The sequence below is a fragment of the Dromiciops gliroides genome, chromosome 1 (assembly GCF_019393635.1).
Source record: "Dromiciops gliroides isolate mDroGli1 chromosome 1, mDroGli1.pri, whole genome shotgun sequence".
Taxonomy (NCBI): Eukaryota; Metazoa; Chordata; class Mammalia; order Microbiotheria; family Microbiotheriidae; genus Dromiciops; species Dromiciops gliroides.
In genome coordinates, this window is record NC_057861.1 from 334,189,054 (window position 1) to 334,207,542 (window position 18,489).

The following is an 18,489-nucleotide window of genomic DNA, read 5'->3' on the forward strand; positions in this document are numbered from 1 at the left end:
TTCCTGAACAAAGGGTTAATGCCCTTTAAAGCTCCTGAACCTAATTAATTGTTTTCTTTCAGTGAAGGGGAGAGATGGTCAATATATCATCAAAGAAAGACGTGGGATTCCAAAGGACCCTCAGACTGGTCCTGAAGCCCCCAAGGGTCTCAGTGTTCTCACTGCTATGAAGGAGTTAGCCTCTCATTTCCCAGGGCCCTTGCTGATTTCAATCAATTATTTTAATGTGGGTCTAGTAATTATTGCTCATTCCCCAAAGTCAGTCTAATAGAACCTCTACCAGAAAGCTTTCTAGTTGAGGGTACCACTCTTTGGCTAATTTTCTGGTACTCCCAGCGGGAACTCCCAGAAGAAAAAAATTCTTCTACCAAAGCAGGGTAGCACCTCCTCTGAGATTTATTGTTAAGGGGATATGAGTGCCCAGAATGAGAGAGGGAAGAGTTAGGTTGTATTCTCCCCTTGTCAGACCACATCTAGAGCTCTTGGTTCAATTCTGAGCACCCCATTTTAGAAAGAACAACAATAGAATGGAGACAGGCTGGATAAAGGAGCGTGACCAGAATGGCCAATCACTCAACACGCATTTATGAAGTGGTTTCTATGGGCATGGCACTGTGCTAAGCACTAGTATGAAGAAGCAGGGGAGAGAGGGGGGATAGTACCTGCCTTTAAAGAGATCACATTCTATTGAGGGGAAGACAGCAATGTGAATAACTAAGTGTACAAAAAGATATATATGGACAAGATGGTAGGTAATTTGAGAAGGGAAGGCTTTAGCAGCCGGGGCACCACAACAGGCCTCTTGCAGAAGGTAGGATTTGAGCTGTCCTGAAGGAGGTAGGGGGATAGGATAGGGCAATCCAGGCACGGGTGTCAGTCAGTGCAAAGACAAAGTGATAAAAAAAAAAGGCAGAGTTTTGTGTTTGAAGAGATACAATTAGACTAGCGTTGTTGCACTGCAGAGTGCGTGGAGGTCTGTAATGAAGGAGGTCTATAAAGAAGGTAAGAAAGATAGGAAGGAGTCAAGGTATGAAGAGCTTTAAATGCCCAAGGATGGTAGAAGGTTTCAAGATCATTCCAAACAAGAATCAGTTAAAGAAAATGGTGGGGTTTATCTTGGAGAACAAAGGATCTAGAGGGAACATAATAGTTGTCTTCAGTTATTTGAAGGAGGATGTGTGGAAAGGGCTTAGATTGTCCAGCTTGGCTCTAAAGAGCAGAACTAGAAATGATGGGGGGAAAGGTACAAGAAGAAAGAGTTAGTCTAGAAAAATCCTCTAACAATTAGAACTATCCAAAAAGTAACCATTATTAAGGATATTGTAAAGAAGAAACTTGTTCAATTATGGGCTAAACTAGAATGGCCTCTGAGGCCCCCTCAAATGCTCATATTCTATGTTATCAGAAGGCTAAAAAATTGTAAGGGGAGTAAATAAAGTTGGATTACTCCCAAATTTTAAAAAACCCAAGGAACTATTTCCACAATAAATGGTTTTGCAACCAAAAAATGTCAGTAAAACTAACTACAATCTATGTCATTAAAATTTGAGAAGCAGTTGTGTAACCCCAAAAGTCAAGAGAACTGTGATAAAATGGCATCAGATGCAATGGAGTATATAGTATAAAAAGCTCTAAGTGTAGAATTAGAAGACCTGGTATTGAGTCACAACTCAAAGTGGGAAGAGCCGTTCACTAACTCTGTGAGTCACCAAGCCAATTAACTTTTCTGGGTCTCACTCTATCTGGCAAATTCACAAGATCACCGTGAAACACTTTGTATGAAGCTACTCTGCAGTCAAAATGCAATATATAAATATGGGTTCTTACTATTATTAAGTAAAAGGAGGAAACAGAGCTGCCTGATACCCACCTAAATCAACTTAGCCAAGAATATAGAGAGGAAGTAAAACTATGTCATATTTGTGATTGAGATAAAGCATGTTCGGTGAGACTGGAAGTTTTGTTATGCTGGTTTAGGACATAATGATTAAGATTTTTTCACAAATTTATGAAAAAGGGAAAATCTGTTGAAGATGAATGCAAATGATCTAAAATAACTATGTAGATGAACCCTTGGACTGTGTATATATGTGACTGACTTAACAGATATAGACCTTAACAACAGACAATGTAATGTCACTAAAAATTAAATAAAGCCACTAGGTCCAAATGATGTGCAGGAATGGTTAGAATGACAGTCAATCATAGCAAAGATAGAAATTCTGCTATGTCATAAAACTATAATACAATTAAACTTAGTGATAGATCTGTGACACTTGGACATATTGCCAAAAAATAAACAAAAAATCATGGAACATTGGCAAAGGAACAAAAACAAATGTGGAAACCAAGAAATATCAAAGTAAAGCCAGTTATGCTGGTTACTGGAATGGTTTCACACACATTTGTTGGCCATATCACAGACATGAGGATCTCACATCTTTTGGTGGAGTGATTAATAGGAATCAAAACTATTCATAAGTGAGGAATATTTGGAGATTTCCTCAATAGAAGATGTATGCTAAACATTTTAAGGCAATGATTCATTTTAATGGGTTTTTTTGATTAATTCTGTTCCATGAAGAAATCCTAATACTTTTTTCAAACTTAAATTTTATTTAATAGTGTTCTTATAGATTCATAGGTGAAGAAAGTTGGAAACTTTTAGAAGTCTTTAGCTACAAGTTTCAAAGGCCAGGTTGTAAAATGGTGATGACACTTTGCACAGATGTCTAAATATCTAAAGAGGGGGCAGCTAGGTGATGCATTGGATAAAGCACCAGCCCTGGATTCAGGAGGACCTGAATTCAAATCTGGCCTCAGACACTTGACACTTACTAGCTGTGTGACCCTGGGCAAGTCACTTAACCCCCATTGCCCCTCAAAAAAAAAATAAATAAACAAATATATCTAAAGGGACTACTTACAGGGAGACCAGTGAGAGAAAGTTAGTTTCTGCTGGCCATTTGACAGAAAGTATGCTGGACTTTGAGCAAAGAACTCTACAGGCCCTGTGTATCAGTATCAAAGGCAATTCTCTGAGAACAAATAAAAGGTTTTCCCTAAAAGAAACTCAAAGTTAACCAATACTGATTTTAACCACCAGACTTCTGTAGGCAATAAAATACTGGGCTAGATGGAAAACAGCAGATCCGTTAGCCTATGTTTTACTGAAAAGAAAACTTGCGTGTGTTTCCTTTTTCTTTTTATTCAGTTCTAACGTGTATGTGTACATGCATAAATATATGATATATTTAATATACAAATTAGAAATTAATCAACGTATAGGTGGTATTATTTTGAAATTTTTGAAAAAAAAAGGAATAACTAGACAGTTCATTATAGAAATTATTCCTTCTATTACCCATAGCTAAAAGAAAAGCCTAACCCTGGGATTACAAAGCCAGAAACAGGCAACATTTACCTGGTAACAGCTACCCAAAGGGTCTAGAAAGAATTAACCAGACTCAGGGGAAGCTAGGTGGCACAGTGGGTAAAGCACTGGCCCTGGATTTAGGAGTACCTAAATTCAAATCTGACCTCAGAAACTTGACATTTACTAGCTGTGTGAGCCTGGGCAAGTCACTTAACCCTCAAATGAGGTGGACCACACCCTTACATTGTATGTATACATGTTGCTGTTGTTGTTCAGTCATGTCCCACTCTCCATGACCCCATTTGGGGTTTTCTTGGAAGAGATACTGGAGTGGTTTGCCATTTCCTTCTCAACTCATTTTAGAGATGATGAAACTGAGGCAAAAAGGGTTAAGTGACTTGGCCAAGGTCACATAGCCAGCAAGTCTCGCCATATAATAATAGAATTTAGAATCCTATAATTTTAAAACTAAAAGAAAACTGAGAAAATAATATCAGACATTTATCTATTGACATTTTACAAATAAGGAAACCGTTCTGGAAGATCATAGGATTTCAAATTTACAGCCAAAGGGATCCTTAGAAACTGTCTAGTTCAACTTCATTTTACAGATGAAGAAACTGAAGCACAGGAAGGTTTAAGTGACTTGTCGAAGATCTACCTTGCAGATGAGAGAAGTGGAAGAGGTGAAATTGGACCCCAGGGCCTCTGAATCTGGAGCTAGTTACTCTCAAGGTGAAACTGACCATTAGTGGCAGAGCACAGGCTTCTTCCTTCCTAATCTTCTTTTTGTTCCATACTTTACTGATGTTGCTGGTTTCTGCAACCCTAGGCATAAATTAACATATTTTGCTCTACTTTAACTAATATAAATAATTACTTTGTCCTTCATGTTTGAAGGTCTTTTTCCTCTACCCTTCATTAGTCAAATAGATGTGGCTTGAATGATCATTCAAAACAATGAGTAAGTTAATTTTTACCCTCTGCATTATAGTCATCACTAGGTTAAAGACAAGAAACAAGGAAACACAAAATCCCTCACTATGCAAAATCCACATAAAATATTGCATGGAAAATATTGCGCTTTTATATGGCCTGTTGTACTTAATTATTTTGTATTAAAATAATGTTGGCTGTCATTCTGCTACATAAAAAATATCCTACAAAAAACTTAATAGGTTAGGAGTTGTAGGCCAGTAAATATGATCTGCCACATGAGGGCTATTTCTAATTAAGGAAAAATTACTCTTTAACTCAATGAGTTCTTGAGTAGTATTGACCTAACTAACAACAAATAACTAAAAGAGGTGATGGGAAGGGCCCCTAAGGCAACTGTCTCTGAGAAAGTAACAACTAAATTTTACAAAAACAAAGGCATTGTGCTAGACCCTAGGGATACAGACAGACCAAAAGCATTTATCAACACACAAAGACAAAGAAAGTTCCTGTGTTCAGGCAGCACACATACTTTGCTAGGCACAGGGGGAACACATGATAATTGTTAACACAACAGGTATATGTAAAATATTTTCTAGGATGAAAAATTAATAAGGTAAGGATGGGTACATGAGCAATAAGTTAAAGTTTGTTAGGGATTGTGACTTCTGGGTGGTGCAGTGGATAGAGCGCTGGGACTAAAGTCAGGAAGATGAATCTTCCTAAGTTCAAATCCGGCCTCAGACACTTACTATCTGTGTGATCCTGAGCAAGTCACTTAACCCTGGTTGCCTCAATTTCCTTCCTCATCTGTAAAATGAGCCAGAAAAGGAAATGGCAAACGACTTTAGTATCTTTGCCAAGCAAACCCCAAATGGGGTCATGAAGAGTCAGACACAACAGAGCAACAGCAAAAGGGGTTTTAAGATACAGAAGTGAGGAGAAGTCCATTCCAGACTTGCAGTATGACTTTTGGCAGAATGTCATGGGAAGGGCACATGGGTGTAACTGCAACAGAGAGTATGTAAAGGGGAATACTATGAAATAAAACTGGAAAGATATGTGGAAGGTAAATTGGGGAGGGTTTAAAATACCAGGCTAAAGATTGTGTATTTTATCCTGATGTTCATAGGGAGCCACTGAATAGCTTCTAAGTAAGAGTATCACATAGTCAAATATGTGCTCTAAAGAGATTAATTTGGTAGCTAATAAGGGAAAAGAAGAAATGTCATTGACTGACAGCCCCAAACAATCTTCCCTTATGTTTCCAGGGCCTATTAGAAATAAAAAGGAGAATAACTAATCTGGTCTCCTAACCCTTAGATAAGGAATCTGGGTGGGGCAGCTAGGTGACACAGTGGATAAAGCACCAGCCCTGGATTCAGGAGGACCCGAATTCAAATCAGGCCTCAGACACTTGACACTTGCTAGCTGTGTGACCCTGGGCAAGTCACTTAACCCCCATTGCCCTGCAAAAATAGATAGATAGATAGATAAATAGATAAACAAATAAATAAGGAATCTGTAATTTATTAGTTAATGAATACCATTCCAGGGTATTAAGAGAAAAATGAAAGGAATGATACCTTGGTCACTGCACTATTAGGATCACTCAATCAACAAGCATTTATTAAGCACCACTTGTGGGCAGCCCTGATGATTCAAAGAGAAGTATAATAAAACAGTCCCTATCCTCAAAGGGTTTACATTCTACTAGACAAACAACTTGTATATTTGAAAGGAAATACATAATATCTAGAAGATAAATAGCAGGTCGCTGGCACTACCAATCTGGAGAACCAGGAAAGGCTCCATTGTAGAGAATGGCACTCAAACTGAGTCCTAAAGGAATCTAGATATTCCAAGACTAAGCAGTGAAAACAAAACACATTCCAGCCATGAAGGACAGGGAGAACAATGGCATAAAAATAAAAGGTCCCCCATTATATGTACACAACAGCAAATAGGTCAAAATGGCAGGATTGCAGAGTGACTAGAGACTGCAGAGGATAGGAATCTGAGAAAGGCTGCCAATCAAAGGAGTCTATGTTTGACCCTAGAGGTAATAGGGAGACACTGGAGTTTACTAAGAAGGTGACATGGTCCAGCCTGCACTTAAATCACTCTGGCAGCTCTATGGAGAGTGGATCGGAGTAGTGAGGATTTTAGGGAGGGGACGGACTCAAAAGCTATTGAAATTACCCAGGAGAAAGATGATGAGAGCCTTAACCATATTGATGCTTGTGCCGGTGGAGAGAAGGAGGCATATGAGAAAGATGATCTGTAGATAGAAACAATAAGATCTGGCAACTGAATGGACCCTCCATTTGGTATTCCAAGTCCTCTATAACCTGGCCCCTCCCTAGCTTTCCAGTCTTCTTACACTTCCCCACATACTCTGAGATCCAGTGACACCAGCCTCCTTGCACAGGGCATTTCATCTCCAGACTCTCTGGGCATTTTCACTGCCTGACTCCCACAAAGGTGATGCTCTTCCTCTTCATCTCTGCCTCCTGACTTCCCTGGCTTGTTTCAAGTCCCAGCTAAAATCACACCTTCTATCCTCTTTAGCCAGCCCTCCTTAATTCTAGTGCCTTCCCTCTGTTAATTATTTCTAGTTTATCCTATAGATAGCATGTTTATATATAGTTGTTTTCATATACCCCACAACTAAGTGTGAGTTCCTTGAGAGTTGCTGTTGGTTAGTCATTTTCAGTCATGTCCAACTCTTTGTGACCCTTTTTGGGGAGTTTTCTGGGCAAAGATAATGGACTGGTTTGCCATTTCCTTCTCCAGCTCATTTTACAGATGAGGAAACTGAGGCAAACAGGGTAAAGTGATTAGCCAGGGTCACACAGCTTATAAGTGTCTAAGGCCATATTTGAACTCAGGTCTTCCTGACTCTAGTCCCAGTACTTTATCCACTGTGCTACCCAGCTGCCCTAAGTGCCTCCTAGTCTCTCCTTGAAGAGTAGGGCCGGGTAGCTAGGTGGCGAAGTGGATAAAGCACTGGCCCTGGATTCAGGAGGACCTGAGTTCAAATCCAGTTTCAGACACTTAACACTTACTAGCTGTGTGACCCTGGGCAAGTCACTTAGCCCCAATTGCCTCATGCCAAAAAAAAAAAAAAAAAAGAGTAGGGCCTTTTACCTTTCTTTGCATCCCCAGAACTTAGTACAATTCTTGGTACATAGTAACATAGTAGGAACTTAATTAATGTTTACTGACTGGCTGATTAGTGGCAAGAGGAAGAGTGAAGAGCCAAGAAAGAAATCAAGGTTTTGAGCCTGAATGACTAAAAGGATGGTGGCACCCATAGGAATAAAAGGGAAATTCAGAAGAGAAGGAAGCTTGGGGGAAGAGGGGGGAGGCAAGGACTTCATACAACATTTGTCACCTCAGGTAATCCACTTAACCAACAGCTCACTTTGTTCAACTGTAAAGTGAGGGAGCTGAAGTAGCTGGTCCCATCTAGCTCCAGATGCATAAACCTATAATCTTAATGCTGAGGGCAGTGGAGAGTGTCACTCCCACTAGAGATGGTACTTATACACATAATGATTTAGCTTTAATCAGGTGGAATGAATCCCATGAGAATAAACTTTTAAATATAAAACTGTGTTCTATAAAGACAGCCATCTTCAGCTTGACTCTTCAGGGAGGAGTCAGTCTAAGCTTCTTTCACAAATATTCAGCTGTCTTTGTGGAGAGCTGAGAGCAGTAGTGATCCTTAGAGGACCTATACACAGGACTTATACTCCAACAGGGCAATGGTTCAGACACTACTGAACCAGCAGGCCAAGACAAGAATCGAAACCTACTGGAAGCAATACATTAAGCTTGTTCGATAAACTATTCTAAGAGGCTCAATGGTGATAAGAGATCATAGGATTGCAGATTTTTGAGCTAATAATTCAACTACTTCAATCTACCCCACCCCCAAGTTATAGATAAGGATGCTGAGGTTCAGAGAGGTTAACTGACTCAAATTCACAGTTATGAAATAATCATTACCCAGATCTTCAACCAAATGCACTCTACAAGGGGTTTCTTGCTCAGAAGAAAGTTTTGAAATGCAAAAAAATAAAATATATAAGAATGCAATGAAAGACAATTACATTGAAATACATTTATCAAAATATATTTTCTTTTTTCTTTTTTTTTCTTTCTTTTTTTTTTTAGTGAGGCAATTGGGGTTAAGTGACTTGCCCAGGGTCACACAGCTAGTAAGTGTTAAGTGTCTGAGGCCAGGTTTGAACTCAGGTACTCCTGACTCCAGGGCCGGTGCTCTATCCACTGCACCACCTAGCCGCCCCCTATCAAAATATATTTTCAAAAGTCAAGTTCACATACCCCCAGTTAAGAATCCCTCCCTATCTCAATGTGCTTCCCAAATAAAAACCAAACCTTTCATCATAAACTATAAGCACACTTTCTACAAAGGTGCATGCATTTCTAGACATGAAATATATCTTACCACAGTTTTTAACAGTGCAGACATAGATGAAGATAAACAGTGCTGGCCCTTGTCAAAATTGTGAGAGGAGTAGAGCTTATCTCCAACCTCCAGTTCTCCTCTTCCCTTTCTCCCATCTTCAAACTCCAAGCAGAAGTGTTTTATAATCCCCTTCCCTTTATTAAAACCGGAAAGGATCTGATAACCAGCAAATATACTTTAAATAAAACATTTTACACTGCTGTCTGTAGATCCCCTAAGGATTTGTATTTTAAAACCTTTTTATCTCTAAGGCCTGCAAGTCTTTGTCTACTGTTAAAAGAATTTCAAGCTAGAATGAGGGAGATAACTTTGGAGGGAAGGGAGCAGGGGAAATTTCACACTAACCCCAGAGCACCTACCCTGAAGATAAATCTAATCTATTCTTTTGGGGAAAGCTGAATCAAAAGGAATGATAAGATGCTTAGGCCAACCTTCTCCCTTTCCCATCTGTTTACTATAAGATGACAGGAATACTGAGTCTATTTTCTTTGTGCCCTCTCTCTTCTTCTAGAATATTAAGCTAATCTCCCTAACCTAGGTCCTGGGTTTCCTCCCTCTCCCACCAACAGCAAGGTATCTGAAAACCAAACAATCCAGCTCTGGCACAGAGAACATAGATTATAAATAATGGTGATGAAAGTGGTGATGATAAAACATTCTGTGGTATGGCATAAAATGGTCACAGGGCAGGTATTAAACCCCTAGGGGGAAAAAACAAACAGACTTTTCATTGTGTAGAAGATGCATTAGAGTAGGGAGATAGGCAGTCAAATAAGAGGCAATGAGGTGGTGCAGTGGATAGAGCACTGGCCCTGGATTCAGGAGGACCTGAGTCCAAATCCAGTTTCAGACACTTGACACTTACTAGCTGTGTGACCCTGGGCAAGTCACTTAACCCCAACTACCTCACCAAAAAAAAAAAAGAGGCAATGAGGGCCTGAATTAGAGTGAGTGGGAGCACAGGAGATAAAGAAGAGAGATGTGAAGGTAGAAATGACAATATCTGGTGATTGGTTGGATAAGTGAGGTAAATTAGGTAGCGATATTGAGATAGAAACAATATTTGGCAATTACTAGATATGTTGGGTGAGTGAGAGTGAGGAGCTGAACATGACATCAAGATTTTGAACATGGGTGACAAGAAGGATGGCAGTACCCTCAACAGCCAAAGAAAGTTTGGAAGAGGAATGTATTTGGGCGAAAATATAGAGTTCTGTTTTAGAAATGTTGAGTTGAATGCTGAAATGTTAAGTTCTGTTTTAGAAACGTTGATGCCTAAAGGACATCCAGTTTGAAATGTCCAATAAGCAGCTGATGATAAGAGACTAGAGTTCAGCCCAGAAACCAGAGCTGAATATATAGATCTGGGAATCATTGGCATAGAACTATTTGAACTCATGGAAGCTAATGAGGTCACTGATTGTGAGAAAGTAGAAAGAAAAAAGTGGAAGGGCCTAGGACATGGCCTTAGTTTTCACCAAAAGTTAGGAAAGTCCACCAAAGGAGTCTGAGGAGTGGTCATCTAGGTGGGAGAACCAAGAGAGAAGAAAAGCCAGTCCATCAGTATGTGCCAGGAATTATGCTACATGCTAGAGATATATAACAAGCAAACGGCTAATGTAAAAACAAGCTACAGACTGGAGATAATGAACAGAGGGAAAGCACCAGAACTAAGGGAGATCAGGGAAAGCTTCCTGTAGGAGATGAGATTTTAGCTGGGAGTTGAAGGACACCAGGAGACAGAGACAAGGCAGGGAAGCATTCCAGGCATGAGGGACTGTCAGTGAAAATGCCTGGAGTCGGGAGATAGAGTGTCTTCTTTAATGACTGACAAGAAGGGCAGCATCACTGGAACCCAGAGTCCATGAGGGAGTATAAAATTTAGTTAGAAGACTAAAAAGTCAACAATGACTGTTATGAATATATTTCTATAAACCTGACAAACATGTTCCTATATATTCAGTTATGTCAGTGATAAAAGTTTTCAAATGGGTAAAACTATATACCAGAGCATCATGACATGGCATTAGAAAATTTTGTCATTGATAGAGTTGCCTTAATTGATATTTTTTCAGTAGATTGTTCAACTATCTATCAATTCAATTTTATACCATCATCCCAGACACGTTTCTCCATCTTGTGCTCAAGGAAATAAAATTCCAAATGCCTGGATACCTCTTCAATAAATCTGTGAACTCATTGATATGATAGGGCCATCACCATCACCATTAACATTTGCATAGTTCTAAGCACTGTTCTAAGGATATTGCAAATATTTTCTCATTTAATCCACACAACAAATCTGGGAAGTAGTTTTTATTACCCCATTTTACAGTGTAGGAAACTAAGGCAATAAACAAATAAATAGATAGATAAGTATATAAATAAATGAATGAATAAAAACTAATTAATTAAAATTTAAAAAAAAAATAAAATAGGGGCAGCTAGATGGCGCAGTAGATAGAGCACCGGCCCTGGAGTCAGGAGTACCTGAGTTCAAATCCGGCCTCAGACACTTAACACTTAACTAGCTGTGTGACCCTGAGCAAGTCACTTAACCCCAATTGCCTCACTTAAAATAAAAATAAAAATAAAAGGAAACTAAGGCAAACAGAAGTTAAGTAACTTGCCCAAAGTCACATAGCTAGTAAGTGTCTGAGACTGGATCTGAACTCCACTATGCTGTGCTGTGGCACTACCTAGCTGTACTGTGCCATGTAGTTGAACTTTTTCCATTAATGCACAGTCTTAGTCTTTGAATGGGAGTGGCCTCAGACAAATTGAGACCTGGGAAAGCCCTTAATTTAGAAAGGCCAAAATCACCCATTGCATCCTGGACCATCTCCCATCATCTTGATTCTTGTCTTCCACTGGACTCTGATGACTCTGAAGGAGAGACTCAGGCTGATGACTTTGGTACAACTCTGCCTCACTTTAATCCAATTTACTGGCAAGTCAACACATCACCCTCATGATGCCATTGGTCCTCCTCTTCCAGAATGAAGGATGAGCAACAACAATAATACAAGTACAATGCAATCAGACCTTTTCATTGCTGCAACTCTTGTTCATAGGCTGCCATAAATCTCTGAATAAGACCCACTCATCCAACATCTTGGAGGCCTTATCTAAGTGTTTTAATAATAATAATTATTATTATTATTATTATTATTATTATAGATGGGCAGTAAGGTATAGTGAATGTAGTACTTAACTTGGAGTCAAGTAGATTTGGGTTCAAATCTTACCCCAACACTTACCAACTTTAAGATCCTGGTCTAGTCACATACTGTGTCTCAGTTAAACACCAGTGACTGACTTACTAATTCAGAGAAAAGCCATAATATTCAGTAGAGGAAGTGCCCACACTGGTGGGAAATCACAGATCCTTTTCATATTCTTATATTTAAAAAAAAGAATGTTATATGACATTTAAATAATACCTTATTATTATAAAACATCTTATATTCACTACTTAATTAGATCTTCACAGAGCCTTGTAAGAGAGAGATTGGGGGCTGGACTTGTGGTTTCAGTGCTGTGGGAACTCTCCATAAAGAAACTCCCTCGATGAATACAGTCCTCACTTGCTCTGTGATTCATAGTCTTGGAGTTGCCTATGTGATGTGCCTAGGATCAAAAGCCAGCAGTGTGTCAGAGAAAAGACTTGACCCCAGGTCTCACTAACTCCAAGGCTGGTTCCTTATCTATCCACCAGAAAAAGGAAGACAGAGATGGGAATATCATCCCCATTTAACATACAAATGATACAGAAACTCAGACAAGTTAAGCTTAAGCATGAGATTGTGAGCTCCTTGTCAGAGACAATCTTTCACCTTTCTCTGTATCTCCAGTGCCTGGCTCATAGTAGGTGCTTAATAAATGTTTTCGGACTGACTGACTCACAGAAATGGCCAGTTGAGGGCATGAACACAGGTCTTTTAACTCAAAAACACACTGGCCACTCGAAATCAAAATATGTCTCTGGTATGGCCCTGATCATTAGTGACTGTATCGAAAGGAAATCAGATTGGGGGAGCTAGTTTGCTCAGTAGATAGAGCACCGGCCCTGGAGTCAGGAGGACCTGAGTTCAGGTCTGACCTCAGATACTTAACACTTACTAGCTGTGTGACCCTGGGCAAGTCACTTAACCCCAATTGCCCTGCAAAACAAAACAAAACAAAAAACGGAAATCAGATTGGTTTAGGGTGGCTTATTATTATCTGTAATACTAATACCAGAAGGGCTTTTAAAAGTTCAAAGCATCTTTTTAAAAGTCATTTCATTTGATCTGGATAGCAGCTCTGTGAGGTAGGAAAAGCAAATATGAATCAGAATTTCAGAGTTAGAAGTCAGGTTATGGGTGCAGCTAGGAAGCACAGTGGATAAAGCACCAGCCCTGGATTCAGGAGGATCTGAGTTCAAATCTAGCCTCAGACACTTGACACTTACAAGCTGTGTGACCCTGGGCAAGTTGCTTAACCCTCATTGCCCTGCCAAAAAAAATAAAAAAGAAGAGAAAAAAAGTGAGGTCACTGAGGTAGTTTCCTGCTCCTGTTTCTGGACTGTCCCCTCAGTTCTCATAGACCAATCAGCAGCAGAGCTATGTGATGGCTGCTTATGGGAGGAGGCAATTGAGGACACCCTGGCTGAGGCAGAAACCCAGCAGAGACACAAGAGAAGAGGGAGCCTTCAATGCCATAGAGAGAATGAGGAAATATGAAGAGAGCACTAGGCTTAATTATTAGGGAATCATGCGTAAAGTCTCCCCCAAAAGTGCTATTGAGAGTCTCTCCCCTCTTTTCATTATAACACGTCATCTATTCTCTACATATTTTATCCTACCTGCCACAGAAGTGAGTTTTAGGCTACAGTGCTTGCAGCAGAGTCTATATATTTTTTACCTTTACTGTTTTCTTTGTTTGAAAACAAACACTTGGATAGTTTATTTTTTAATAACAGCCCACATTTATGTAGCTCTTTAAGATTTTCATAGTGCTATTAAATCACCTCTAATCTCATCACCATGCAGGTAATTTAAGCCTTGACTGAAACCATCTCCCTTGGCCCCCTCTCCTCTCGAATTGGAGGGTAGAGTACCAAATCCCTCCCACTGCCTTCCTGTATAGAGGGTAGAAACTGGACTTTGAGGCTTACTCCACTCTGCATCTGTTGCTCTCCTTGTCTCAATTCCATGGCACAATGGTCTTCTTCCCCCTCTTCCCTCACTTTCCTGCCTCCTCTTGTGTGTCTCCCCCACTAGACTGTAAACTCCTTGAGAGCAGAGACTCTCTTTATTATTGTGTCCCCATAGCTTAACACAGTAACTGGCACTTAGTAGGTGCTTGATAAATGTTTATTGAAATGGATTGGAGTAAATCAGTACCTAGGATATGGACCCTGAAGGAAGCGTAAAGACTCACAATGCCAGGCAAGAGAGGTTCTTCTCAACAGAACAAATCCAAGCATGAGCTCCCCAGGGGCTCCAAGTTAGAGCTCTGCAAATAACTTCCCAGTAAAGCTACAGAGAAACCAGACTTAAGAACCAATAATATCCTAAGTCTGGAGTAATATTTCAGAGTTTCTCCTGGCATATCCATTTCAGGATGGTTCATTTAAAGCAAGGCTGTAGGTAAAAGGTATGGTGCCTGTGCTGAAATACAAAACTAGCAGGATAGTTTTTCATTAAAAAATAAATATCCAGTAAAATATTTTTCATAAAAAAATAAACAATAGGGGCGGCTAGGTGGCACAGTGGATAAAGCACCGGCCTTGGATTCAGGAGTACCCGAGTTCAAATCTGGCCTCAGACACTTGACTTACTAGCTGTGTGACCCTGGGCAAGTCACTTAACCCCCATTGCCCAGCAAAAAATTAAATTAAATTAAAAAATAAACAATAAAAATTGGAACCCCAAACTATAAATTTAAATGTTTATTACTTTAAAGCAAATAAATGAATGAATAGTTAAGGAAAGAAAGAAAGAAGGAAGGAAGGAAAAGAAAGAAAAAGAAACAAAGGAAGGAAGGAAGGAAGGAAGGAAGGAAGGAAGGAAGGAAGGAAGGAAGGAAGGAAGGAAAGAAGGAAGGAAGAAAAAGAAAGAGAAAGAAAGAAGAAAGAAATAAGGAAAGGAAGGAAGGAAAGAATGAAGGAAGAAAAAGAAATAAGGAAAGGAAGGAAGGCAGGAAGAGAAAGAAAGAAAGAAAAAGGAAGGAAGGAAGGAAAAGAAAGAAAGAAGAAAGAAATAAGGAAAGGAAGGAAGGAAGAGAAACAAAGAAAGAAACAAAGAAAGACAGACTCAGTGGATAGAGATACAGGAGTCATACAGCCCTGAGTTCAAATCCAGCCTCAGACAGTTCCTAGTTGTACCCTCTGTAAGTCACTTAACCTCTCAGTTTTTGCATCTATAAAATGGGGATAATAACAAGAACCTACCTCCCAAGACTGTTGCAAGGATCAAATTAGATAATTAAGGCATTTAGCACAATGACTGGCATATAATAAACACTATATAAATGCTAGCTATTATTAGTATTGTTGTTATTAAATAATAACACTAATTATTAGTAGCATTATCATTAGTACTAGAATATAATAATTAGTAGTAGTATTAAAAGATACAAATCAGTAAGAACGTAATTTTAATGTAAAACATCAGGTGATTTATTGGTACAAATAATGAAAATGTAAAATTTTACATATCTGTACCAAAGCTAAAATCAAAAATCTTTCCACAATAGCCTACAGTCAATTACCTCACAAACCATAACTCCATGCCACGAAACAGAAAGAGAAAATGATCCCAAACCTACCTCTCACTGACCCCTGGACATTGCTCATCTTCTGTGTTTGTTCTTCACTTGGGTAATTATGAATGATGAAACAAATGAAGCTGAGGCCTACGAAGTTTCTTTATTGGGGGGGGGGGGTGAGGCAATTGGGGTTAAGTGACTTGCCCAGGGTCACACAGCTAGTAAGTGTCCAGTGTCTGAGGCCGGATTTGAACTCAGGTCCTCCTGAATCCAGGGCCGGTGCTCTATCCACTGCGCCACCTAGCTGCCCCGATAACATGATATTTTATCAAATCTACTGAGAATAGGACTTACCCAGCATCTTCCTGGAAGCCTTCTAGTTCATCTCTTTGCTCTGCTAAAGTTGATTCCAAATCCAAATATGTGCCATTGTGAGAGAGTTGCAGTGTGCAGTCATCAAGCTAGAAAACAAAACAGTATGTGAAACTTAAGGAAATTTATGAGACTTGTCTGCTAGGGGAAGAAAAAAAAACAACAACTTTGTCTTTGTTAAAAATCTGATTATGCTCCATTTAAATATTTTTTTTGCAAGGCAGTGGGGTGTTAAGTGACTTGCCCAGGGTCACACAGCTAGTTAGTGTCAAGTGTCTGAGGCTGGATTTGAACTCAGGTACTTCTGAATCCAGAGCCAGTACTTTTCCCACTGTGCCACCTAGCTGCCCCCCATTTAAATATTTTTTAAGTTATATTCTGGTACACTTGGATTGAAACCAAAACCACTACTACTAATAAAAATGTTCTAGAATAATAATATTGGACAATATACAATAATTAAGATTTTCAAAGTATTCTACAAACACTAACTTACATGGAACTTGGAAGGACAAATAAAGGGTTTGGGGTTTTTTTTTATATTGATAAATTGTAAGTAAGCCATCAGTATTCTCTTGAAATGAAGCTAATGCTTACAGGGAAAAAAAACAAAAACAAAAACAAAAAAACATTTTTAAGGGCTTTTGATACCAAGCTTCCCTGAATCTCCAAAATACGACCTAAAGCAACAGGCATAAGCTAAAAGCCCTTTTTGCTTCATGCATAAAGATTCAATGTAATTAGTAATGTCTTATTTAAAACTGAGTGAGTATGTAGCCAATCTAGAACACAAATCTATGGATTTATCTTCTGACTAATAAAATTTCTACTTTGCCACTCTGTACTAGATGCTGTGGAAGACACAATAAGATATAAAACAGTCCTTGTCCACCCCCCCAAAAAAATTTATAATCTAATTGAGAAAGTAGATATATCCATAAAAAATAAAGGGTAATAAATTATAAGCACCAAATGAATTGATACAAATAATCAAAGTATACATAATACAAAACTGCCATATCCATACTCACATTATTAAATAAGTAGTATTATAGAATCATGGAAAAGAATTTTTAGTTACAGTCCATAATTCTATTTTTCACTACCATTCTCAAGAGAGCTTGATTTAGGGAGTCTGTTCTTGGGTAGTCTCTTTGTACTCCACATACCATATTATTGAGTTCTAGCATAATCGTGGAAGCAACAATTATTTCTAAAGACAATGTAAATCAACAGAGCTTTGTCAAGAAAGAGCAGGGTGGAAAATGGATGGTCCGACCTTCTAAAGGAAGAGAGGTGGTTAGTGTTTCCTGTATGAACCTTTTCCTGGGTCTTTCGACCCATTTGCTAATGCTCTCTTACATGAAAATATTTTGTATTATTTATCTATCTATATGTTATATGCCCTGGACAGTAAGTAAAATGAAGGCTTCTTGAGGGAAAAGACTTTTTCACTTCTATTAGCACCTAGCATGGTTCTTGCACATCCTGACTACAGTTAATATGTGCAGAATTGTTGCATTTTTGTTGAAGAAGTGATCATGGCAATAAACAATAAACTGAATGCTAGACAATGGGGAGACAGTGCGACAGAGCTCTGGAACTCTGAAGAGGCAGTTGTTTCAATATATGTGAGAAGCATCATGTCAGAGAAGTCTGGCTTCAGACAATTCTGCAAAGGCTTAGATAGGAAGACTATGTCAGTAGATCTGACAATAATACTCAGAAAGACTAGGGGGAGCAAAAGAAGAATCAGGCCTCATAGGAGTTGGAATAGTAGGCAAGGGCTCAAGGCAGAGACTAAAACAAAGACAAGTTATTAGAACTGTCATAGAAAGAAATAACTTGATCACCAAAAACAAAGCAAGGGGCTAAGCTACTAAAACTAGATATAAGGGCAAAGAAAAACCAGCAACAAGCTGGGTAATCATGAGCCACCAAGTTATAAAATGAAGGGTCTTTTTGTCTTCTCTGCCTTGGAGCAAAGTTGATAGAGCTAACCCTACAATTAATAATTAAAGTGATCCCCAACTGTGGCAATGGGGGGAATTCAGTGATGGTAAACCAGTCAGTACAAGTCCTGACTCTAAGATAATCATCAGTCTTCTTAAATCATAAGTCATTGCATTGTTCAAAGCGCTTGTCTCTCAAAGTTGTTTGATTTTACATGATTTTAGTTATTATGTAAATTGTCCTACCAACTCTGTTCACTTTATTCTGCATCAGTTTATGTAAATCTTCTGATTCCTCTAGATCTATTTCATCAATTTTTATGATACAATTCTTTTCCATTACACTCATATACCATAATTTATTTAGCCATTTCCCAGCTGATATAGCTGACTTAATTTCCAGATTGTTATGATTCTTAGCATCCTCCTCCACCAAAAAACAATTAAACCAATATTTTAACAATTCTAATTGTGAATTGTTTCCAGAAGTGCTGTTTTAGGAATTATTAACTATTAAATAATGTGTTCTCAACACTTTAAGCAACTTTATGAAATAGGCAATGTGCTATTGCAGAAAGAGCACATGATTTGGAGTTAAGAGG

At 38.8% G+C, this 18,489-nt stretch overlaps 1 protein-coding gene across 5 annotated transcripts in view; it reads right to left on the minus strand.

Annotated features, from left to right (window-relative positions):
- Positions 1-18,489, minus strand: part of FHOD3 (formin homology 2 domain containing 3) — a 712,282-nt gene that overhangs the window by 590,055 nt on the left and 103,738 nt on the right. For all 5 annotated transcript variants that reach the window (XM_043977896.1, XM_043977898.1, XM_043977897.1 and 2 more), the window contains exon 2: positions 15,918-16,024. In XM_043977896.1, the coding sequence (XP_043833831.1) occupies positions 15,918-16,024 (107 nt within the window). The remainder of the gene's footprint in view (positions 1-15,917; positions 16,025-18,489) is intronic.